The sequence below is a fragment of the Lissotriton vulgaris genome, chromosome 12 (genome assembly GCF_964263255.1).
Source record: "Lissotriton vulgaris chromosome 12, aLisVul1.2, whole genome shotgun sequence".
NCBI classification, from domain to species: Eukaryota; Metazoa; Chordata; class Amphibia; order Caudata; family Salamandridae; genus Lissotriton; species Lissotriton vulgaris.
This window is the reverse complement of record NC_141700.1, coordinates 507,603,260-507,628,193: the sequence shown is the minus strand read 5'-3', so window position 1 is coordinate 507,628,193 and position 24,934 is coordinate 507,603,260. Positions and strand designations below refer to the sequence as shown.

At 44.5% G+C, this 24,934-nt stretch overlaps 1 protein-coding gene across 1 annotated transcript in view; it reads right to left on the bottom strand.

Moving 5' to 3' along the window:
- GLG1 (golgi glycoprotein 1) overlaps positions 1-24,934 on the bottom strand; it is a 792,605-nt gene that overhangs the window by 486,618 nt on the left and 281,053 nt on the right. The window contains exons 8-9 of the mRNA XM_086945268.1: positions 19,265-19,479; positions 3,613-3,734 (exon numbers count right to left, since the gene is read on the bottom strand). Of these exons, the coding sequence (XP_086801394.1) occupies positions 3,613-3,734; positions 19,265-19,479 (337 nt within the window). The remainder of the gene's footprint in view (positions 1-3,612; positions 3,735-19,264; positions 19,480-24,934) is intronic.

The following is a 24,934-nucleotide window of genomic DNA, read 5'->3' as shown; positions in this document are numbered from 1 at the left end:
CTTGGTTACCATCTGATCACGCGACAGAACTCTTAAATTGCCTTTAAAATTCAGATTTTCCTAAATTGGCTTCTCTGAAATACTAAAAGTCTTGTCAGGGCCTTGCTTAAGTCCCAATAGAATTTTAAAGAAATAAAAGTCACTGTAGTCAAGGGTAGAGGGTTAGAACTGTCAGGTTAGAATGTCTCAAAAGACCCCAGCTATTAGTGAAGACAACAACATGCAGGACCTGGTTAAGGAGCTCGACCTCACACCTTACTTACACTTGTCTTTCAAGGACTTGAGGTCCTTATGCAAACTTAAAAATATACCAATGGGCTGGTACTGTAAAAAGAAAACTGTAAATATTCATAATTCGAAAAGTACTTACTTGACTCAGATGATCTTGGCATCTAAATTCACATAAAAGTATGGTTATTTTTATAAATTGCAGTCAGATGTCTTTGAGTGTGTGTGGAATAAATGCTACCCTCTGCTATGCCCAACTGCTAGCCCACACTACCACATAAATGAGCATTTGGGGTGTCATTTAGATCTCTGCAAATCCTTTGAGGTTTGCCTTACACAGTGTACCTCTTTTTGGTGCACTACATAAAGAGCCATCTTCCTACAATGAAAATGGCTCATCGGGTGTTTTAGCATAACAAACATTTAAAAGCTAAGTTCCAAAATGGTAAAACAAAAAGTGTGACATAATAGGTTGGTGTCCCAACATTGTGCTCTAAACGTGTAGAGAAACGAATAAAAGGTAGCTCCCTCAATACAAAGTATTGAGTGAGCGTATAAGACCAAAACTTGGGGGAGTGTAATCTATGAGGCGTTTTTTGGGGGTTTCTTGCTACAGGTTAATAAAAAGGTGGGCAACAAGCATTGGCAAAGCAATAGGTCTCACCTTTGGGTCTAGTTGGCTTTGCCTATAGTTTTTTGCCAAATTACGCACCATTCTGATGCTGTGCAGCATGGCTAAACAATAAAATGAAAGCCTCTGAACTGTCCGGCTGCGTCACTTTGTAGGAGTATGCCAAATGAAGGAAGCAGCTGCTTTTTATTTTAGTAACCGATCCTCGTTAGATCAGTAACTAAAATGGGTGGGGGTGAGGGGAGGGGACACTAGAAAGCATTTTTTTAAGCAGGTGAGGGAACTGGAACATTAAGGAATGCTGGGCTGGGGAAACAAAAGAACCACAGAAGGCTGGGCTGGGGAGACCGAAGAATCAAGGTAGCACCATAGAGGGTGGGGGTAGATGCACCACAAAGGGAGGGGGGACAGATGCACCACAGAGGAGGGGGGAAAGAATCACCAGAGGAGGGGGGACAGAATCACCACTGAGGAGGGGGGACAGAATCACCACAGAGGAGGGGGGACAGAATCACCACAGAGGAGGGGGGACAGAATCACCACAGAGGAGGGGGGACAGAATCACCACAGAGGAGGGGGGACAGAATCACCACAGAGGAGGGGGGACAGAATCACCACAGAAGAGGGGGGACAGAATCACCACAGAAGAGGGGGGACAGAATCACCACAGAAGAGGGGGGACAGAATCACCACAGAAGAGGGGGGACAGAATCACCACAGAAGAGGGGGGACAGAATCACCACAGAAGAGGGGGGACAGAATCACCACAGAAGAGGGGGACAGAATCACCACAGAAGAGGGGGGACAGAATCACCACAGAAGAGGGGGGGGACAGGATCACCACAGAGGGGGTGGGGTCAGGATCACCACAGAGGGAGGAGCAACAGAATCACCACAGGGGGGGCAGAATCACCACAGGGGGGCAGGGGGCAGAATCACCACAGGGGGGCAGGGGGCAGAATCACCACAGGGGGGCGGGGGAGGGACAGAATCACCAAAGAGGGAGGGGGGGGGACAGAATCAATAAAGAGGGAGGGGGGGGGGGACAGAATCACCAAAGAGGGGGGGACAGAATCACCAAAGAGGGGGGGGGGGGGGGACAGAATCGCCATAGAGGAATGGGGGGCCAGTGGAGTACAGGGGTGGTAGTACACGGTCAGACAGATGGATACAAAAATGCACTTTTGTAGAGTGCTTAAACAAAAATTACGTGTTTAGAAAGTGAGCAGTGGAAGGACTCAAGTAATGCGTCCATGATGCATTGGAGGACAAAAAATGAGAAGGAGTACCCAGAGAACCAGACCCATAAGCAAGGAAGGCTGGGCTGGGGAGACCGAAGAACCATGGTAGGCTGGGCTGGGGAAAACAGAAGAACCACGGTAGGCTGGGGAAGACAGAAGCACCACGGAAGGCTGGGCTGGGGAAGACAGAAGCACCACGGAAGGCTGGGCTGGGGAAGACAGAAGCACCACGGAAGGCTGGGCTGGGGAAGACCGAAGCACGGAAGGGTGGGCTGGGGAAGACCGAAGCACCACAGAAGGCTGGGCTAGGGAGACCGAAGCACCACAGAAGGCTGGGCTAGGGAGACCGAAGCACCACAGAAGGCTGGGCTAGGGAGACCGAAGCACCACAGAAGGCTGGGCTAGGGAGACCGAAGCACCACAGAAGGCTGGGCTAGGGAGACCGAAGCACCACAGAAGGCTGGGCTAGGGAGACCGAAGCACCACAGAAGGCTGGGCTAGGGAGACCGAAGCACCACAGAAGGCTGGGCTGGGGAGACCGAAGCACCACAGAAGGCTGGGCTGGGGAGACAGAAGCATCACAGAGGGAGGGGGACAGATGCACCACAGAGGGAGGGGGGGACAGATGCACCACAGAGGGAGGGGGGGACAGAATCACCACGGGGGGGGGGGGGACAGAATCACCACGGGGGGCAGAATCACCACAGAGAGGTATGGGGCAGAATCACCACAGAGGGAGGGGGCAGTGGAGGACGGGTGCACAAGCACTTGGGAGAGAGCAACATGGAGCTGGTGTGGAGAGTCATATAGGCAAAAGTGACTAACACCTAACACGGGGGGTAGTACATGGCCAGACAGATGAATACAAAAATGCACTCTTGTAGAGTGCATAAACCAAAATTACGTGTTTAGAAAGTGAGCAGTGGAAGGACTCAAGTAATGCGTCCATGATGCATTGGAGGACAAAAAATGAGGAGGAGCACCCAGAGAACCAGACCCATAAGCAATCAAGTAAACAAGTTATAATCAAGCCAATCTATGGCACACAATGGGCGAGGTCTAAGTTCACTGTAAGCCTACAATAAGACTCAAAACAGTCAGCACATGCACAGTCTAGTATTCGAGATCTAAAAAGGGGCACTTTTTAAAGCTTCTAAAGAGTTTTAAATAAGTGCTGTTCCACTGGCAAGAAATAATTTGACAGTTTATACCTAACAGGAGGATGCCTCACTGACTGGTCTCTATTTCATCTAGGCCTACTGTAGGCACGAGACTAGGTCTCTCTTCTGAACACATATCAGTAAAACTCTTCAAAATGGGTTAACCTTTATACTCTTCTACTATAAAATTACAAAGAAATCCACAAGATTAAAGGAAGATGATCAGATGGTTCTTATGTGCCAGTGGTGGAAACAGGGATATGAGAGAATGCACTGCTGTCACAGTTTGAGAATAAATGGCCCAATTCAAGAACAAACATAGTAAAATGTTTATGAACTTAACGCAACTTACATAGGATCTCCAGAGTGTATGTGCTTGCAAGCAGTTTGAATGACAGACTCGCAGGCTTCATTCAAGGCTCTATCAATGCGGTAGTCTGCCCCAGGGTCAGTCTCCTGAATCAAGGTTTGCAGCTGCAAGATAACAAAAACAATTGGGCATTATCAGTAACATTCTTGCCGGAGCTAAATAGCAAAGCCTAACATCTCAGCAAGGTACCAATATATTTTCCTTACATAAGCGGACATGTATAAAAGGAAAGGTTACTCACCTTTCACAACATGCTGTCCGATTAATTCTATCTAGGTTATGCATTATCATTTCATCGAAAAGACAAAATCAGGACAGACAAGATCAAAATTATGGGTGGCAATAGCTGTTTAAAATGAAGCTTCCACATCCTGCCCCTCATGACACTGACAGACACACTCTGGAGACACAATCTCCAGAGTGTGTGCTTTACCAAAATTGTTTCCACAATGTGTGCGTCAGCAAGTTGGGACCCCATCTTCAAACTCAAAGAAGTAGTGGGGGAAGTTGGGATCATATGTAGATATGAAGTTGCAAAACTACTGTTAAAGGTAACATCTGTTTCAACACCTCAGTATAAATTCACACATTGAGCACACACTTCAGAAAAGTATCTTCTCTCTTACAGTCTATTCAGTGTCATTTAAAACGTATTTACTGTGTTGGAATATTGTACAATAAAGCCACTGTTAATGCTACGATTGTGTTAATCTCCTTAGCTTTGCCCAAAGTTGCCTTCTTGATCTTTATAAACATTGCAACTTGAACTATAAATACCCTGAGATTCAAAGTGCGCCAAAAGTTGTTTTTGTCAAGGTAGAGCAGTAGATGGACAAACTAGCAAGGTCAAGCTTTGTTACTATAAAAACAAATCATTCCCATTTGGGATTTCCACACAAGTTCCAGGCTAGCATCTCCCCCTAGTTCTCTCCAAACTCGATTACGCCAATAGCCTCTACCACGGATCACCTTTAACGACCATGAAAAGACTACAACTAATTCAGAACTCTGCTACCAGACAACTTTTACATATAATACTGCAAGCTCACATCTCCCCTGCATTGAAAGCTGTGCATTGGCTACCTGTTGCCAGAAGATCCACGTTCAAGCGGCTTTGTATCACCCACAAAGTGATACATGGAACAGACCATTCTTCATCAAGAATAAAATCGAACACATTCAACAAATGAACCTTCGCTCTAAAGTGGCACTTCACCTTAAAACCCCAACGTATAGGAATAAAACCATGGGCGGCACATCCTTCTCTGTTCAAGCAGTCAAACTATGGAACTCTACACTCCCTAACAGAAGATCCACGGATAACCACCTTATCCTCAGAAAACTATTTAAGAATTGCCTCTACCTCACATAACCACCATACACAAACAGAAACATGCAACATATCCCTCTGTATTCAGGGGTGTGGAATTTAATAAAATATTTACTTGTCCATGGGGCAGGTTGCTTCATAAATCTACTTGCCCTGTAACAAAATCCACTTGTCCCTTTTGTGCCATAATGCGGCGACAAATTACGACAGCAATCTCATTATATAAGAGTTCTGATATAACCTCTCTAATTATGCCAGGGCTCGTACCATAGCAGGGTATTATACTAGCAATTCCCTTATGCTGCCATGAATCTGCAGGTCTACATACTGGGCTGAAGGTATTGGTAAGAAATAGTTCAAGGGTTGGAATGCCCTTTTGAGTCTGTGCAAACCTACTAACGTGCGTGTTGGGTTTGCACCAACTCTTTTCTAATCTTTTCCCGTACTGAAAAGGTTTGGAAATTAACTCCTGACAGTCGCAGGAACCCTGGAAACTTCTTCCAGGGTTGGGAAAAAAGTGGTTAGAGGAAAAGTGAACATTAAAATTTTCACATGAGCCAATCTACACATGCACATGTGCTCATGCAAAAATGCAGTTCACAAATAATTTCTAGAAGTATTATTTCTTGGCCTACTTCTTTAAATTCTTGTGAATAAATGGAAACTGTATATATGCACTTAATTCAAGGGTATATACCATGGATGCTCTTTTGAGACTTTCGTTAATATTTGGGCTTCTAATTAGGCCTGGGGTTAACCATGACCTATTGCGTTTAATAAAATTCTGTCTCGCTCTCTTTTTCTCTCAGTCTATCAGATGGCTTCACTGTCAGTGACAGTATTCTGCTCTTTGACAAGGAGCATATTGGCACACAAAGTAGTCTTGTTCAGCGCCCGGAACTGCTTTGGCAATGTGTGCTTTTTGAGACCAAAAACATTTTTTTGCTTTTGCCAATGCTTGTTAGAATGGTGAGGGCCCAGCACCTCCCACACGGATACGGTTTTACAAAAACCATGCCTGAACAAGTCACGCATTGACAAAACCAAAAGGCTGACCACCAATTTCAGACCTACTGGCTTTGCCAATGCTTGTTTATTTTTGTTTCCGGTAATCGTATTTAAACTGGTTACACTGATTTTCCATTATGAATATTTTTTGGGAAATACGAGCACACATCAACATGTTGCTAAATGATGCTGCAAAGATATGGTACCTAAAATCTTACAGTAGCAAAATGTTTTTTTTCCTACTTGCATTTTTTTTAAACATTTTATTTTGAAAGCAAAGAATCATCACTCTTGCTTTGAAGCTTCGGCAAATATTTGCATATAATCACAGAGCATTCTGGGAGCATTATACATAGCCTCATATTACTAAACTTTGAAAACGTGTTTACACATTTATACTGAAACCACCGTCAGTAGTGCAGGCCGAGCTTACAGCGTTTACTTTTAGTGCTCACCCTAATAATGAACCATAAATACAAGCTTGAACAGCATTTAATACATGGACACAAATATTACCTTAACTGCAGAAATTGCCCTTTCCTGATCCATAAAGTGATAGTAGGGCCTGTGGTAGTGTTGTAGGGGGTTGGGCCTACTTGTCCCAAGGACAAAATACACTTGAAAACTTGTTGCCCTTGACCCCAAACAATATGTCCTGGGAGTCGGGCTATAGGAATTCTACATCCCTGTGTATATAAGAATCTTATTGTACTATAGATATGTACCTATATGAGTCTATTGCTTTGTATAAACATGTATAATAATGGTTTTAAAAATATATATATTCATTAGTTCTGCTTAACAGATGTACATATTATTGATAGTTACATTATTCTATGTCTTTAACATGTATATAAGGGACTGCATAAAGAAGTTAATATTTTGTCATAACTAGATCTACAATTGCTTCACTGTTGAATTACAAAAAAGAAAATTCATTTAAAGTACAACAAAACTTTAAAGCCTGAGTTTATTTAATGCATTTTTAATCTACATATTGTACCCTTCTTTTTGCATCAATATCATTTCCATTGTACTTATGGACCTTTTATTTATTACTTTTCTTCTTATTGCACAAGTTACTACTTGTGTAACAATATATCTGTAAGAGACATTAATTAGTGATAGATTCCTTACCTTAGAATATCCACAGGAGTCAGACTGGATCCGGAAAGTTTTGCTTAGCAGTACCCATGCGCGTCAGTTGGTGGCGTCCTGCGGCTGCACGGCTGTCGCTGACGTAAGCGCAGAGATGACGTCACCGAGAATACTTAGGCGCCACCCATGCACGCTGACGTCAGTTTTGTACACGACTTTCCGTGCCAGGAACGCAGAGCCATGCAAGATACTGACAATTGGTGCATAAAACTAGGGCCCTAAAAGGGGATGACCTTAACCTTAGTAATCAGTTCGCAGAACAGGGAGGATGGGTGGGGCAGTATAGAATCCATCACTAACTAATGTCTCTTACAGATATATCGTTACACAAGTAGTAACTTGTGCATCTGAAAGACACGGTAGTGAAAGATTCCTTACCTTAGAATAGATACCCCATCAATCCCAACCCCGGTGGTGGGTCTGCAAAGAAAATTACACCAGGAAGTCACCGAGAACGGAATGGCCACAGAAACCGTCTCTCCGGACTGGACTGTTAAGGCAGTAGTGCTTGGTAAACGTGTGCAGCGAGGCCCACGTAGCTGCCTGACAAATGTCCTGCAAGGGAACGCCGCGTTTCAAGGCAGTAGTGGCTTTAGTTGCCCTAGTCGAATGGGCACGCAGCCCCACAGGAGCCTCCTTCTTGGTCAAGGAGTAACATGCTTTGATGCACACCGGGAAATGGTCCGTTTGTTGGGCGCGCTGCAGATAGAACGAGAGTGCACGTTTTGGGTCCAGACGGTGGAGCTTCTCTTCCATGGAAGGATGCGAGGCGGAAAGAAGGTGGGCAAGGTGATGGTCTGCCCGATGTGGAAGGGCGTGACAACCTTTGGGAAGAAAGAAGGACGGGTCCTTAGAACCACCCAGTCTGGATGAACTGAAAGGAAAGGAGGTTTGGAAGATAGAGCCTGGAGATCACACTCTTCTGGCAGAGGTGATCGCTACCAAGAAAGGCATCTTTAAGGTGAGAAAACATAAGGGACAGTTATGAAGGGGCTCAAAGGAAGCGCATATTAAGAAATTAAGACCAGATTCAAGTCCCACTGATGTATCATGAAAGGCACGGGAGGAAACTTGTGTGTAATGCCTTTGAGGAAAAGGTTAACAACCGGGGACTTAAAAAGAGAAGGCTGATCAGGAAGCCTTAGAAAGGAGGAAATGGCAGAAAGATAACTTTTGATAGTGCCCACAGCAGAGCCCTGCTGCGCGAAAGATATAAGACACAGGAGAACCTCAGAAAGTGGGGCAGAAAGAGGATCCACATTTTTTGCTGTACACCATGCCACAAATTTCTTCCATCTGCAGGCGTATACCGTTTTAGTGGAGAGATGCCTGGCTGCCAGAATGACATAAACGTCGGGAGGAAGGGAGGAAGGTCAAAAGCTGTCAACTGTCGCCGCTCAATCTCCACGCATGGAGGTGGAGGCTGGGCAGGTTCAGGTGGAGGACCGTCCCCCGCTGCTGCAACAGAAGATCCTCCAGAAGAGGCAGAAGGATCGGGGGATCAATGCTCATACTGAGTAGCTCTGGATACCATACACTTCGAGCCCAGTCCCGAGCCACAAGAATGACTTGGGCCTGGTCGCACCTGATCTTCAGCACTCTGGGCAGAGGCGGTATAGGCAGAAAGGGGTATAACAGACCGCAGCTCCACTCGAGGCGAAAAGCGGCACTGAGTGAGTGCCGTTTTGGAAATTCCAACGCGCAGAACTGATGACATTGTGCGTTCTCTTCGGGGGCGAATAGATCTAACCAGGGCTCTTCCCACTGAAGAAAGAGACCATGCACCACGTCCGAGTTCAGACGTCATTCGTGATTCATCATGCCCCGGCGGCTGAGTTCGTCCGCCCTGGCGTTCAGAGAACCTGCCAGGTTGAACCACCAGGGTCATGTCTTGATGTTCCAGCCATGGTAATGTCTTGATGTTCCAGCCATGTCCAGAGGTGCTGAGCCTCCTCACATGCTTATTGCATTACCACATGGCGGTGGTGTTGTCCGTGAACACCTGAACTACACTTCCCCGGACAGAGGGAAGGAATGCCTTCAGTGCAAGTCGGATCGCCAGCAGCTCCAAAAGGTTGATATGGAGCCGGGACTCCGCCGGAGACCAGAGGCCTCTGATCTCCACCTCGCCCAGGATGGACGCATCAGTCACCACTGAGTGCTCCGGTTGAGGAAGGGAGAGGGATCTGCCACTGACCCAAACGTGATTCTTGAGCCACCACTGCAATAGTTGAGCAGTGCCCTCCGAGATCTGAACATGATCAGACAGGTTGCCCTGATGCTGTGCCCACTGGAACTTCAGGTCCCACTGCAGAGCCCGCATATGCCATCTGGCATGTGTGAGAAAGTGGCTCTGTATATACTGTTCCCAAATAGGTACAGTGTGCACAGAGTCCACAGACCCCAGAGCTTTGGCAGAGGCTAAAGTTAGATATAACCTTACTCTCTAAAGTGGTAGCTTGGTCGAGCAGTAAGGCAGTATCAGAGGATAGTGTAAAGCATTTGTTGTACACCCTCAGTCAGCAAATGGTTTCACACACTCAAGAACTGAACTCTAGGCCAATTGTTTTGTATCAAAAGATAGTCATTTAATTTTAGAACCAACGAGGTATCAAAATATACTCTCTCAGAATGAGTTACTTTAGTTAAATACTTTGCAAATAGGCAATAGACTTTTGGAATGCAATAGTTATAGTTTCATGCAATAGGCAACACAATTTCAAACCCAATAACACATTGAGCTAAATGGGGATTTCTAAAAGAAGGCAATAGATTACTTCAAGGATTTCTTTTCTAACTGCAGGACTGGATCCTAGATTCAGTTCTGAGACAGGCACTGTGAACAGTTGAGCAAAATCGGTTAATTCACAGTATTGATTTTTAAGTAATATTTTGGTATTTTAAAATTTGACACAAGAAATTTAACAGAAAAACAGTCAATGATTTCCTATGGAAGAAAATTGAGTTAACGTTAAGTACGGTTGTAATTACTTTTCAGAGTCAGTGCTGGGCACCAAGACCCAGCACTGGGATCTCTCCTGGTAGCAGGTGAGTAAATCGGAATTTGTATTTCAGCTGATTTTAGACTAATATTTTAAAGTTTCAAAACTCCACACTTACAAGAATTTTCAATGGAGATCTTGGAAAGTGAACAAAGGCTGCAGGCTCGGGGAAGGAGATCCTTCAGGTGCGACCACCACTTCGAGAGGTAAGTTGGGAAGCTGGAGGAGGGGTGGACACCCAGGAGTTGGGCACAGGAGGCCGTGGGGCGCCGGTTGCAGGGGTGTCTTTTGGCGTCGGGGAATATTACCCTTAGCTGGTCGAAGTATGGGGGGGCCATGGTTCTGAGATTGCATGCGTCGTCTGGTTCATCGAGGGGGGTCTTTGAGCACTGGACTTCGGTCCCAAGTCGCCGGGGGGACGTCCTTGTGGTCTTGATTCACTCCAGCACAGGCCCGGCTTGGCAGGTGCAGAGTGTGCAGGGTTTGCGGTTCTGGGCTGATGCCAGGGATTGTTCTTTGTTTTAAGCAGTACCACTGCTCGTGGGAGACCCGGGTAGTCCGTCACAAGGCAGTCGGGTCCTCCAGGGTTTTTGAGGTTGCTGACCACTGGAGAGCAGGTTCGAAGGTCGACAGGCCAGTAGGGCTGGGGCCAAATCAATTGGTGTATTCCTCTTTTTAGCAGCGGCACGGCAGGTCTTGTTCTTCTTTCGGAATCTGGATCTGAAGAAGGAAGATTCAGTGTGCCCCTAAATACTAAATTTAAGGGCTTTACAGGTACGGTGAGAGCAAGGACCAATAGGTCCCTGTCCTGGGGTGGGTACACCCCCTAACCTGCTCCTCTCCTGTGGGAGGGGACCAGGAGCCTAGCTGTGAGTGGGTAGGGCTCCCCATCCTCAAGATGACGGTAGCCCCCGAGTCGTGCTTCACCTCGCCTCTCCCACCTGAAGGGTGGAGTAGGCACAGGCTGGCACACTACCTTTCCTGGCGTAGGGTTTCCCGCCAGTGAACTGGTGGGGGCCAGTTGTTGAGTACAGCAAGTGGCCTGGCCTGGAGAAGCTCACAAAGGCAGTCTGCCTTTGAAGCTTCCCCCTGCCCATCCTGGGGGAGGATACCTAGCACCTCACCCAGGATGTGCATTGCTGCAGGCCCAGGAGAGCGGGGGGTCTCACCACTCAGGGGTCCAGCAACATGTCTGCAGTGTGGCAGCCTAGGCAGCCTCTCAGACAAGACATGGATTGTAGGTTAGGTTTCAGGGGGCATCTCCAAGATGCCCTTTGTAGTGCATTTTACATTAAAGGCTACACTGGCATCAGTGTAGGTTTAATGTGCTGAGAAGTTTGGTATCAAACTTGTCAGTCTTCAGTGTAGCCATTATGGTGCTGTGGAGTTCGTAATGACAACCTCCCAGCACCATATACTTTTAATGGCATCTGTGAGAAGTTGGCCTGATAAGTGATGTTTCCAATTCTGGAACCACCTTGTATCAGTCCAAACAATCCCTTATGGTGTCTGGTTGCAAGTCAACCTTATAGACAAGCTATCCTAGTGGTAGCATGGACTTAGCAGCCTTAAAGGCTAAACCCAAGAGGTCGTGTTAAGCGAGCTGTTTTACCAATCACAACCCTGTAATACCAAATGAAAGGACACCACACAAGTTATATATAAAAATATATGTATTTATTTCTAAAATAATCCTCTGTACTCTTTATGAGTGCAGAGGCACAAGCGTTAAAACAAAAGCACAGTTAAACATATGAAAGTTGGACAATTATGGACGAGGCCGGGGGGCCACGCAAACCATATATTAAAAAAGTGGTATAAGAGATACCAATCGAACAGTGGTTAGGCCTAGGGCATCGCTGGGAGCAGTCGGGACTAGCAATGCTGAAGTCGGGAAAAGCCCGCGGCATTCGGGTGCAGCGCTTAAAGCACAGGCATGCACCAATGTAAAGTCAATGGTGCGTAAAAGTTATAAAGTTATAGTTTAAGGAGACACTCGTTTAACCTAGCAAGATGAAACTTTAGACACATACACTAGAGGTGTATACCAGTGTAGGAACACCGGCGTTGCTGAGTTACCTCACCCACAGGAAGCGGGTGCACAGGTGCGAAGTAGTGTCGGGTTTTGTCACGCTGGTTGATGGTGCTTGGAGCTGAAGATGCTGCAGGCGTCGAGTCGAGAAGTGTCCGGTGTGATCAAAGGGTGGATCGAAGATAAAGATGATCTGAAAGCAGAGGGGACAGAGTCTGGGTCACTCAGCAGTGACCAGGGTGGAACCAGATGGAACCAGGCAATGTCGGGCGCTTTCAGGTCGCTGTCGGGTCGCTTCTCTCCGCTGCCACGTGGACTCTGGGGCACCGAGGATGTCCAGGAGTGGATCACGAGCTGTCCCACGCAGGCTCTCGCTGTCGACGGTGTCTGCTTCCGGATTGGAGCCAACAACACTTGGCAAGGGCAACCCACGCAGGATTCGAAGATGGAGTTACACTCGGACCAGGAGGGTCAGAGCGATCGCTCCTTTTCAGGGGAGCAAGTGCAAGTCTGGAGCAACCAGAATCACAAGTTAGTTTTCAAGGTTCGTCGGCACAGGGGCCACAAGCCAACGGGCAAGTGACCGGGCCAACGCGTTGAGCCAAAAGATGCAGAAGGGCCCCACGCAGCACTCGGTGAGTGTAGAGGAGTGAGCTTCGGTGCAAGGGAGGCTCACGGCTGGGGCTTCTCAAACCCCAATGCACAGCTTCGAGGATCACTCGTGGGCTGCACGGTCAGCGTCTCGTGGTCTTTCCAAGATGGCGGGCCCCACGCTTCCGGTCGCCTCCACGGGTCTCAGCTCTGCAGGGACAGTGGATCGGGCTGTTGGAAGGCAGGCACGCTTGGTCTTGCTGTACTCTGTCGCTCGAGTTCCGGCGGGAACTGCAACAAAGCAAACGTCGAGGTGCTGGATGGTGCCTGTTTGCACAGGGTGGTCACTCCTTGACCACAAGGGAGATTCTTCAGTCTTCTACGTCGAGTAGGATGTCGAAGGGTCCAGAGTTTCATTTCATAAGTTTCCGTCAGGATAATCTGAGTGCTTAGGCACTGCTCCCATTCTTCTTTTTTGGATAGCCAGTTGTTGACTTCAGCTTCCTCAATCATCACCCTTATCGTTGTTTGTAACCTCTTGGTTGGATCTGTAGTTCATATTCTGTAAAATTTCTCATCGGACAGTAAGTCCATACATTGCTTATCATAGCCGGCTGCAGAGAGTATAACTACACCTCCGCCTTTATCGGCCGGCTTGATGATGATTTGACCGTCATTCTTCAATTCATCTAGTGCGGTCTGTTCAGCCCTTGTTCTGGAATGGAATGGTCTCTGCTGGTCCAGTGCCTTTTCATCTACTTCTCTCATGATTGCTTGCTCGAAAGTAATAATTTCGATTGGGACCGGTGAATTTAGTGGACAGAAGGTGGACTTATTTCTCAGTGGTGTGTCGCCGTCTGGAGTTTCTTTTTGGTTGATCCTTAAAAAAGGCTTTCAGCTTTAACGTGCGACAAAACTATGCCAGTTCACATTTGGGTTTGAAAATATCTGTGTTCGGAGTTGGAACAAATCCTAAACCTTTGTTGAGGATATTCTCCTGTTCTCTTGTCAGAACTTTATCAAATTGGGGGTTGAAAGGTTGGAAGGGCATCCCTGGATTGTGCATATGAAAGAATGGCGGACGCCACGAGTTTCTGCCTCTGCCTCTTCTGTTCTGGGGTCTTCCTCTATTGTGATTGGGGAATTAGTCTCCACTCTGACCCGACCCATCTCCTGAGGATCCGCTAGTTGACCAATAGTTTGATGTGCGGTCATTAAATTTGTAATCCTTATTACTATAAGGATGCACACGTTCCAAAGAGAATCTTTTCACTTCTTTTGCCAATTTCTGTAGCTTTGTTTGGGTAAGATATTCTTGAGTGTCTTCCATCTCCTTATTTATTTCATCAAGTCTTTTTTTATAAATCGTTACGTTGACTGTTTAGTTTTGTTTCTAGAATTTGAATCTTGATGGTAAGCTCATCTGTTAGTCGGGTTGCAGTTTTAATGATCAGGACTAAATAGTATCCTAAATTCGGGACTAAAACGCTTCCTGTTCTTTTTGGTCTAGCCCCCTCGAAGCCCTTGTGACACCCGAAAGAGGTGTAATTTGTCTACACTTCAGGTACGTTATTCTCCGCAAAACGATCACCGGCATGAGCGGCTCCATCCGACTTAAGAGCACTCACGCTGAGAGTAGCTTTTATAACACTGAGGGCATTGTAAACACATCTTGTAACCCCGCATGGGTAAATTAGTCTTTTTGCATGAATATACAAACTGAAATCCGACTTTCACGCATGCAAAAGCTATATAAGTCTATGTTGTATGTGAATACTATGACACAAACACTTTTTGAATAATTAAAAGATAAACGAGCCTTCTTTACCTTGCATGACCAAAAAGAGTATACCAACATCACTGTAACCAGAATTTTTCTGCATGGTACACGTTTGTGGAGAAAGAGTTGACACTGCCAGTTACTGGGGGTTATGAAGTCTTGCCATTTTAAGTTGCATTAAGAATGAATTGTATAGTAGTGAATTCACTATGTTGTGTGTGTCCCATACCTCTTCCCATGTCTTGTCTTTATATGTCCCCAATGTATTCACAGGGACACTGAGACCTTGGAAAAGAAACAGGTTGAAAATTTCCCTTTTTCTATCACTTGTTTGCTACAGTTTAGTAAACTTGCGTCACTTTCACTTGCCACGATTGGTCCTGAAGAAAGCCCTTAAGTCTGAATCCCGGCAGATAGGGCTGAAACATGTCCGCCATTTTTATTTCACAGAAATGCTAGGGCGTCCTGAAATCCTAATTTTTTCAATAGAACGCACTTTTTTGAGCATTCCCTTATGGGAGTTACCCGAACCCAGACCTAATAAAGTTCATTTTCTGGTTATCCGGGTATTTTTTAAATGAACACTGTCCACGTCACTGGGTGACTACTATTTTTAACCATGGGTAAGATCCTCCTGATGGAGGCTGCATACCGAAACTAACCCTATGATTATGCACACACGTGTAAGAAGAGCGGAGAACCAAGATATACTGCTATCAGCGCTTCCCAACACGTGCATGAGGGTTTTTTACTGGAGACACTTTTGCTTTATCTCCTGCATACCCTGGTTCATGCAGGACAAGTGATCCTTCCCCATTTGATTATTTGTCTTCTGAGATGTGCCACTACTAGTGCGAAGCACTTTGTGAACACTCTTGGTTCTGTTGTTACCCCGAATGGAAGGACTTTGAATTGTTAGTGTTGTCCTTCTAGCACAAACCTGAGATACTTCCTGTGAGAAGGATGTATGGGAATGTGAAGGTAGGCGTCTTTGAGGTCTAGTTTAGTGAGGAAAATCGCCTTGTTGCAATAATGAGAGCACTTGTTGTAAAGTGATCATGTGAATTAAAAAAAAAAAAGTAATTAATAAATATTTTATTTATTTAAGTAGATTTTATTTAATGTATTTGTAAATAAATATATATATATATTTAAAAAAAATGTAGGTGTTCAAAAATAATATTCTAACTCCAGGGGGGAGTAATAGTAAGGTAAGTGCTGGATAGTGTAGGGGTTAAAAGTACTATTCTAACTCCAGGGGGGTGTAATAGTAGGGTAAGTGCTGGAAAGTGTAGGGGTAAAAATTACTAATCTAACTCCAGGGGGGGGGGGGTAATAGTAGAGTAAGTGCTGGATAGTGTAGGGGTAAAAATTACTATTCTAACTCCAGTGGGGTGTAATAGTAGGGTAAGTGCTGGATAGTTTAGGGGTAAAAATTACTTCTATTTTTAGAACTTTTTGTAAATTATTGAAATTACTTAAATTAATGTAATTACTTTATTTAAAGTACTTTTCTAATTAATTATTTTTAATGTTTATATTTATTAAATTATTAAAATTTAAATATTTTTTTTAATTAAATAAATGTTTAAATAAAATGATATACTTACCTATACTTACATTGTAATGGCATGCGTTGTAATAGCATCTGCTATGTAATGTCATTTGTTGTGATAGATAGATAGATAGATAGATAGATAGATAGATAGATAGATAGATAGATAGATAGATAGATAGATAGATAGATGTCGATAGATAGATAGATGTCGATAGATAGATAGATAGATAGATATAGATATATATGCCACTCCGAGGCAGGGCTATTATACCTACAGGATTATGTGAAATTGCCCCCTATTTTGTTGTGGCTTTCTGTAAGGACCAAATCAGAAACAATGCTCGAGCGATCTGTGATTTCAGAATGTGAGGATTAAATATATTTAATCATTCCATGGTTGATGTACATTAAAGACCCATTTGCTTTAATAGGGAAAATCTAACTACTTCAGAATCAAGAGCATAATAACCGTTTTAATAAAGTGTCAAACACAGCTATCTTACCCTGTTATAGGGAGGTGGTAGAGTGTAGTACGCAGACAGTGGCTGCCTACCATTTGCTATCAAGAATAACTCATATGGAACCTTACCTTTATTTTGTCCATATCTTTTGGTCTCATATTTTACTTGGTTAGATTTCATTACAACATAACTCATATTTTTGTATTCGATCCTAAAGCGGTGTACCGAGACTCAGATTTGGTACCCTGTCCATGTCATTCTGTATCAAAACAGTCTACACTGCATTACCTGTTATTGTAACCTTAACATAGCTCAGAGGAAAATCTTTTTAGTACTTTTACTGATGACTCAACATTAGGAAATGCAGACCTGTACTGTTGTTCATGCAACCTGAATTTATCTGCACAACTGTACATAAATATATCTCGGCTGCAGTCAGGCTAAGCAACATGGGTGGTAATTTATTTGAGTATGTATTTGTGGAAATTAATTTTAGCTGGCTTGAAACTATGCGCTTGACTCTTTAGATTTAGCTTTGGATACGTTTAGCAATTTAATACATTTTCTAAGCCTGATGTACAAAGACAAAATATTATTGTGACTACTGGATTTAGGACTTGTGCCTATATTCAAATAGCAGATTTAAACTGTATTTTCGGTCTCTAGTTCGCATACTATATTACATATTATTAAATTCTTAATGTTTTTATGGAGTTTTAAAATAATCCAATTTTGTTGATGTATTTTTATGGCTTAGTTTAGACTAATAAAGTAATATTTGATTGGACTGTAGGAGAGCAGGTTGGTGGTCCGGCCTTATGCGTTTGGAACATGGGAGCTGGAGGAGGCTCCAACTCAAGTTCCTCCTTGTATGTTAGTCTTATCTTTCGAGTTAGAGCCACCAAGGGTTTTGGCGGATGTAATTTAAGCAAAATGTTCCCACTTTCATGATGGATCAAAAGTAATTGCTGCTTTGTATCAAGTTACTCTTGAACCCTTTGTGGGATGAGTTGCTACAAGTTGTTAGAGCCAGCAGTTGACTGTCTTCGGCACCAATAGCGATTTCAGGGTCGATGGTGGCTTAGGAGACAACAGCGGCTTCGAAGCAGACAATGGCTGTTGTGTCGAAAGGGTCCTCTGCTTCTAAGGGACCAGAGGCTTATGGAACTTCAAGCTCAGCAGCCATGGAGCGGTCTTGCCCATGGATGGAGGCGTTGTCTGCTCAGTGGCCTTTTGATCGTGCCCGCCAGAGCCTAAAGGCAGTGGAGGCCCTGAAGGCTGGTAAGTTTTGGAAGTGGGACATAATGCCCGACCCACATACGAGTGAAGTTCAGTCTCTACATCAGGCCTCTTCGGAGGCTTAGTATAAGTGTCTTTGTTGAACATACTCAAGTCCTTGTAGAGGTTCTCGTAAACAAAACTGAGCATCAAAGACAAAGGAAAACCTCTTATTCCTGGTCAGTGGCGGAGAAAAAAAACTGTCTCCGTGCTAAGCGAAGACTGATGGGGACGGATGTTCAGAGGGCTGGAGACTTCTCCTTCAATGTCAAGGGGTGTTCGATCTCTGAAGAGGTTGTGAAGTCTCTCAAAGGATTATTGCTGCATGTTTTGATGTGCCCAACACCTCTACTGGTCATATAAAACAGTCTTTTTCAAGCAGCAGGTGAGGCAAATATTGCATGAAGTATCGCTGTGATCAGAGGGATAGACAGGTTACAAACCTTGAGACTACTTGATCACAGGTATTTTGTTGGCGCTGGAGACAGTTCTGGAAAGATGTCCACTACATCTGTGTACATTCTCTACAAAGGAGGGGAAAGCAAGAGGAAACATGGCCCAGGAGAGGGCCAGAGTCCCTAGAAATGAGTAGGTAACTGACTTGAAATTGGTCTTCAAAGAATGCTGTCAAAAGCACGGGCAACAAAGGTAGAGTCGAATTTTAAGTGTGGGCCTGAGGACACATCGAATCTCAAAGTCTTGTTGGTACAAGTCCAAACTAGATGGAGGAAAAAAAGCAATCAAACATTGAGTCGTTGCCCATGCGCACCGCCAACTAAGTGTGGAGTCACAATGCACTACATGGCACAAAATACTTTCTATAAAGAAAAACAACTTACAAACATCCAAGCCCAACACCAGCCAGCAGGAGTAGGCAGAGTATGTGTGCCTACGGCAACACATGGTACAATCATAAAATGTTATGGCATGTAATACACAGGCTGAGATATGCTATATATAGAAACGTTAATAAGGATCCGATGATTCAGAACATGTGCTTTCAGCACTTTAAAGTACTTAAATGGCCCTAAGCTCTTGGTTTCCAAAGAACCTCACAACTGAAACCTTTATACTCAGTGGATGTATTTTACAAAAAGTCCTACAAATGAAATGAACCTAGTTAACATTCAATTACTATCAACTTGTGATATAGCTAGACCAGAAGAATGCTCTCAAAAGGCTTGATCGGGGCAATCAAGAATGCTGGTGTAATAGATCACACTTTCAGAGGTAAGTCAGAATTGTAAGCTAAACTAGTGTGTTCGATTCATACCGTCAAACTAACCCAACCAATACTGCAAGATGCTGCTTACTTGTTCTCTCCATTACAAAACTGCTCACATAACATTTCCTTAATATTATTACCAAATAATTCTACAATTATTAATACCATTATTTGTCAAAGATCTACAAATCATACAAAAGACTACACTTACTGCTTGTTGGCAGTTGCTTCCCATGCTTCCCTTTTCTCCACGCACCACCTTCATCAAGCAGTGTAGAGTGCGACCTTTGCGATGCAATCCGGAGCACTGATTCTCAATCTCACCACGACAACTTAGGATAATCTCGGGGCTTAGAGAGAAATCCTCCATCAACATTCGCCGATAATCAATCATCTCACCTTGGCACTCACTGCTCACCGGCCGGCCTGTACAGAGAAAAGAGTATATAAAGATTTAAAAAAAAAACAAAAAGGTAAAATGGTTTGTGATGCTTACTAAAATGGTTATTTACTGGTAGTAGTAGTTTTGCAACTTCAAGAATTTTCTGGGTTCACATGCTGTGCATTATTCCGCCATCAAGTGGTTGGGACAGAATATCCTCCTTTATGTTTCGTTTCTGCTCCCACCCCCAATTAGTGTTGAAAATTATGGTTTAAACCCCTCAGTTTTTGACGGCAGACACACGCCCTGTAAATCCCCCAACGCAATCTTCAGATTATTTCATCTTTTCTTTTATGCTAATCAGTGATCTTTTGAGTTGAGTTAGTAAATACAACTCTACGGGTGAAGTGAATCCAGAAAATTCTTCAAATTAAAAAATCTACTACAGGTAACCATTACGTTTTGCAGTGTGAAGCTTTTCTGAATTCACATGCTGTGCATTGATTAGAGCGGTGGAGGAGGACCTCCTGTAACAAGCACTGACTCAGCGCAGGGGCATCGTGAGGGAAACAGCAGGATCGTGGTACATTGGGAGCACCGGGAGACTCCCTCCCGCCTACAACCCCCAGCAGCCTCAGCAACCTCGGGGGCGGCGCGCCTGACACGCATCAGCAGAGCGCCCGGAGGCGCTACAAAACACCCAGCGCCCTCTCGCCCCGCGAGTCGCGTGCAGGAGCGCCCGGGTGAAGCCCGGGTCAAGGGCGGGGCAGTCTGTGACCGTCAATGGAAGACAGAGGACAGGACAGGCTACCCCCTTAAGATCTATCATGGGTAAGCGTAAACTATTATGTAATGGGAGTAAAAATAGTCAAAAATCTAAGATTCCACGGAAGGCTGACTCAATACTATCATACCTGACCACAGCTGTGGGAGTTATCACGAAAGAAATTGCTAATGCGGAAAAAGAACTGGCCATTTCTAACACACTAGGTGCCTAAATTGGCCCAGCCCGGGTGGGGGACAATACCGCGACTACTTCACCTGATACAGATATACAGCTTGACGCCCCTGCGGTTTCATGTCCCAACTCAGAACCTGGCGCCCCGATCACCAAAGCCACAAATGAGACAGGACAGGCTATAACACTATCCCAAGACATGAAACAGGCATCACCAGAGAACCCAGGCAAAGGGGCAAGACAACATAGAAAATGCACCAAGAAGACCAAGCACACTGATACGTTGACCGAATTCAGGGAAGATGATCTGATCAACAGACTCAGTAACAAAATTGAAGGGCTTGTAAACTTACATCTAGAGCCCATTCTAACTGGTCTAGCAAAGGACATAATCGACGTACTAAACACGTGTGTGGCAGGACTGTTGAAAGAATGTACTGTGATAGAGTCCTTTATACAAGAACAGCGTGAGCATCTAAAAAGAGCTTCCCTGCCCACAATCTCGCCTCTAGAGGCAAATACGGCAGATGGGAAAAATTGTTCTCTGGTAGACAGTGATAGATCCATTGCTAGACCAGGGACTAGCAGACCAATGCCGGAGGGATTCATTAGGAAGCCACCTGCAGGGAAAAAAACACCCGATACTAAAATTAGTCCTGATGCACTAAGTACGCTAAACACTTGTAAAGATACAAATGAATTACCATGTAAATCTAAGCTACATCTCCCCCCACAAGCAGCTCCCCTGGTAGCTGTGCTAACAGGGGTTCCCCCCCTGAAAACAAAAGTATATGAGAGCTCCAAATACTTAATGGAGAAGACTAAAAACTGGTGTCAGGATTATTGCAGTGGTGACATGGATATAGCTGCTCATATTAACATGGTGAGAAGGGTGGGCTGGGTTGGCTCCAAAACAAAGACAATTGAAGGGGACTGCGTGGTGATAAATTTTAAGACCCGGGATGTGGCAGAGCGTTTATTCTGGAACAGCTCAAACATGACAAACCTCGGTATTAGACCTCTACCCCTGGGGTATTTTCCCCACCCCCTCAGGTCAAAGCAGGGCTGCTGCCTGTCCCTGTTCCAGCTGGGAACAGAGTACCAGCCCCTAGCCAATATGCCCATATGACTACACAGCATGTAACAGAGGGAAGTATCCCACCTTGTATCACAAGCAAAAACGCCCGACTAACAAACCCATTGGCCTCAAACTTGGGAGAAAACGATTGACTAAAAAACCAAAAGGCATTTGTTTGTGTAGCAGGATCAACAATCCAATCATGTAGAATAGTGAGTTGGAACATTGCAGGCGTAAAAGCTAAAATGGGGAACGGCACCTGGATTAGCTATCTAAAAACATTTCACAAAATAGCCTTACAAGAAACTTGGGACCACCAAAATAGTTTCTCCTTGGACGGGTACTGTCACTTTCATGTTCCAGTCAGGCAAAGTGGGGCAGGGAAGCCAGAGGAGGGGTGATCACTTTGTTCTCTCTAGAAATAAAGGGATCGCTTAGACAGCTAGATTCAGGAGGCCATATTTGTCTGGCAGTAGAACTCTCAGTGCCAGACTCAGGCAACATATTTTTAAACTTTTATAACTCAAGACACAGACAAAAATTTTGATGTGCTAGAGCAGTTGTTTCTATATAGCAGTAGGTCAATTTCCTTTGAAACAATCTTAATGGGGGACTTCAATATTCACCCGTGTGAAAATAAGTGTGGGAGTAAGACATACGAGGGCCCACAGTTTTCAACGCACTCTCACTTCGAGCACACCAAACAAGGGGAGAATCTGGAAAAATGTTTAGCTAACTGGAACCTCTATGAGTCGGGTGTGGTGAGGTGGAACTCAGGACCCCCACATTTAAAGGGAAGGATAGAGACAAGGGCACAGTCATTGATTATATTTTTTTAACTTCTTTTATGTTAGGATTAGTTTTTAGGTATATCACAGAGGTCTCAACCTTCAGTGACCACAATCCTGTGATAATTGAATTATCAGTTACGGGTTTGTTGTCCTTAAGATCCACCTCCCAAAGGCTGGCAAGAGAGGTTATACCAACGGATCAAGGAAGAAAATTAAAATGGGGAAAAGTGGTCCCAGAGACGTTTATATCAGAAATCTTATTGAATACAGGGGCTGAGATAAATACCTGCTTAGATGAAACGGCACAAGGGCCAAACGTCAAATGCATTTAATAATATTTGTGCACATATAAATCAAAAGCTGACAGCCAAGGGAAAATGCAAACTCAAAATAGAGAATAGATGGTTTGACAAAAAGTGTTCATCTGCACACGCAGCTCTCCTTAAATCCCTAAAGACCATCCCAAGAGATAAGGGGTTGGTAGCCCAAAACAGAGCAGCTTACAAACAAGCCATGCATGTTAGAAAAAGGGAATTACGAGAGGAGGCATGGACTGATCTGCTATCACCTGAAGTCTTGAAAGACAGTACCACATTTTGGAGAATAGTAAATCAGCCTCTGTTTGCAAACTATGTCAACACTGTATTAGATTGTAACATCACGGATGAGGCCTGGATTGCCCACTTTGAGCAGATATATAGTCTCCCCAAAGCGGAGATAATACCATCAATCAAGTACTAGATCATGTTGCACCGCCTTTAAGGTTTGAGGTTGTGGAAATTGAAAGGTCAATAGGGGAAATGACAAAAAACAAGGCCCCAGGCCCGGACGGGGTTCCTGTGGACTTGTCTAGAGTCGCCCCTAAGCTGTGGGCAAAAGTTCTAACAAACGTTTTTAACTCAATTGGGCAGGACAGTATCCCTTCCACATGGGTCACATCAATTATTGTACCAATTTTTAAGAAGGGATCCAGACAGGACCCCACTTGCTACAGACCTATTTCGCTGATCGACTCCTCTGTAAAAATCTTGGGTCGGGTTTTGTTGCACAGACTGAACAATAGTTTAATTGATAGAGGGGTCCTGTCCAAGGCACAGTATGGTTTTAAATCAAAACACAGCACCATAGATCAATGCTTAAATCTACACCTTCTAATTAACAAGTACACTGTGGCCAAGGAGGGGTCCATGTATATGGGGTTCATGGACCTCTCCTCGGCATTTGATCTTGTGAATAGATCCAAACTCTGGATTATCCTGCTTGAAATGGGGGTAGATGTATCCCTAGTAAATTTTATAGCAGACCTGCATTCAAACCTTACGGCTAAAATCAGAGTGAATTCTGCTGGAAGATGCACTACGCAGTTTAGGTCAGACAGGGGCGTCAGGCAGGGGTGCATTTTAGCGCCTCTGCGGTTTACACTTTACATAAACGCCCTAGAACAAAGCCTGGGGGAGGTTTCCGCGGTAGTTCCGCGCGTGGGGGAACTGGTCATACCAGTTCTCCTATACGCGGATGACGCGGTTCTCTTGTCACGAACCGGGGTAGGTCTACAAAGACTGCTGAATGCTTTTGGTACCTTCATGCAGAACCTGGACTTGAAAGTAAACGCCAAGAAATCCCAGGTTCGGATCACAGGAAGAAGTAACTTAAGGACCAACGCGAAAAGCTTCTTCTGTAATGGAGAAATGGTCTGTAGGGTCTCCACATTTCCCTATTTGGGGGTGGTTTTCGACCAGAAGGCCACTTGGCGTGCACAAAATCACAATCGTTCGGTGGCATTCACGAGGACAGTTTCAGGCCTCAAGGGGTTTAGTAAAAAGCTGGGAGCTAAACCAATTAAGGCAATTTTAAAGGTGTATGAATCCAAGTGTTTGTCGGTTGCAACTTACGGGTGTGAAATATGGGGCTACACCGCCGTAGAGAAAATACAACAAGTAGAGAATAAGTTTCTAAGAAGTGTACTATCAGTTTCTCAATCAACCCCTACTTTCTCAACTCACACAGAATTGGGAATCGGGTATATATCAGATCGGATTAAAATTGCACCCTTGATTAATTGGTTGAGAATATGGCTAAATGATGAGATCCCCTTAAACCATTCAATAATCAGGGACTGCCAGACACTGGACAAAGTACATAAAATTTCATGGCTGGCGTACATAAGAGCTGGGTTCCAGAAAATAGGGCGTATTGGTTTATTTACCTCCCTGGAAACAATAACCAATAAAGACATTGCCTTAACAAAAAAAGCTCTCCTGGACCTCTTATCCCTAGAGTGGGAGGAATTAGAGATGAAGAAACCCAGGGTAAGAGAGAACTATGCATTGGTTACCTGCAAAGGCCTCGAATCATACCTGACCATAGTTAACATTCCTTATCACCGGTTTGTCTTGACCAGATTTCGGTTGAATCTAATTCACTTTACCCTGGGTGTTTATCATAAATGGTGCAGTCCAGAACGGGCAGATCCTTGCTCATGTGATAACTTTTCCACCCAAAACACCCTACATTTTCTGATGTTCTGTGAACATTTTAATGACTGCAGGAGGAAATATTTATTACCAATTCTCAGAGAAGCAGGATTTGTACAGGTCAGGCCTGCACTTGTGTACCTAAAGCAACTCAGTACACCTAAAATAATGTTTCATGTTGCTAGCTTTTTGATTGCA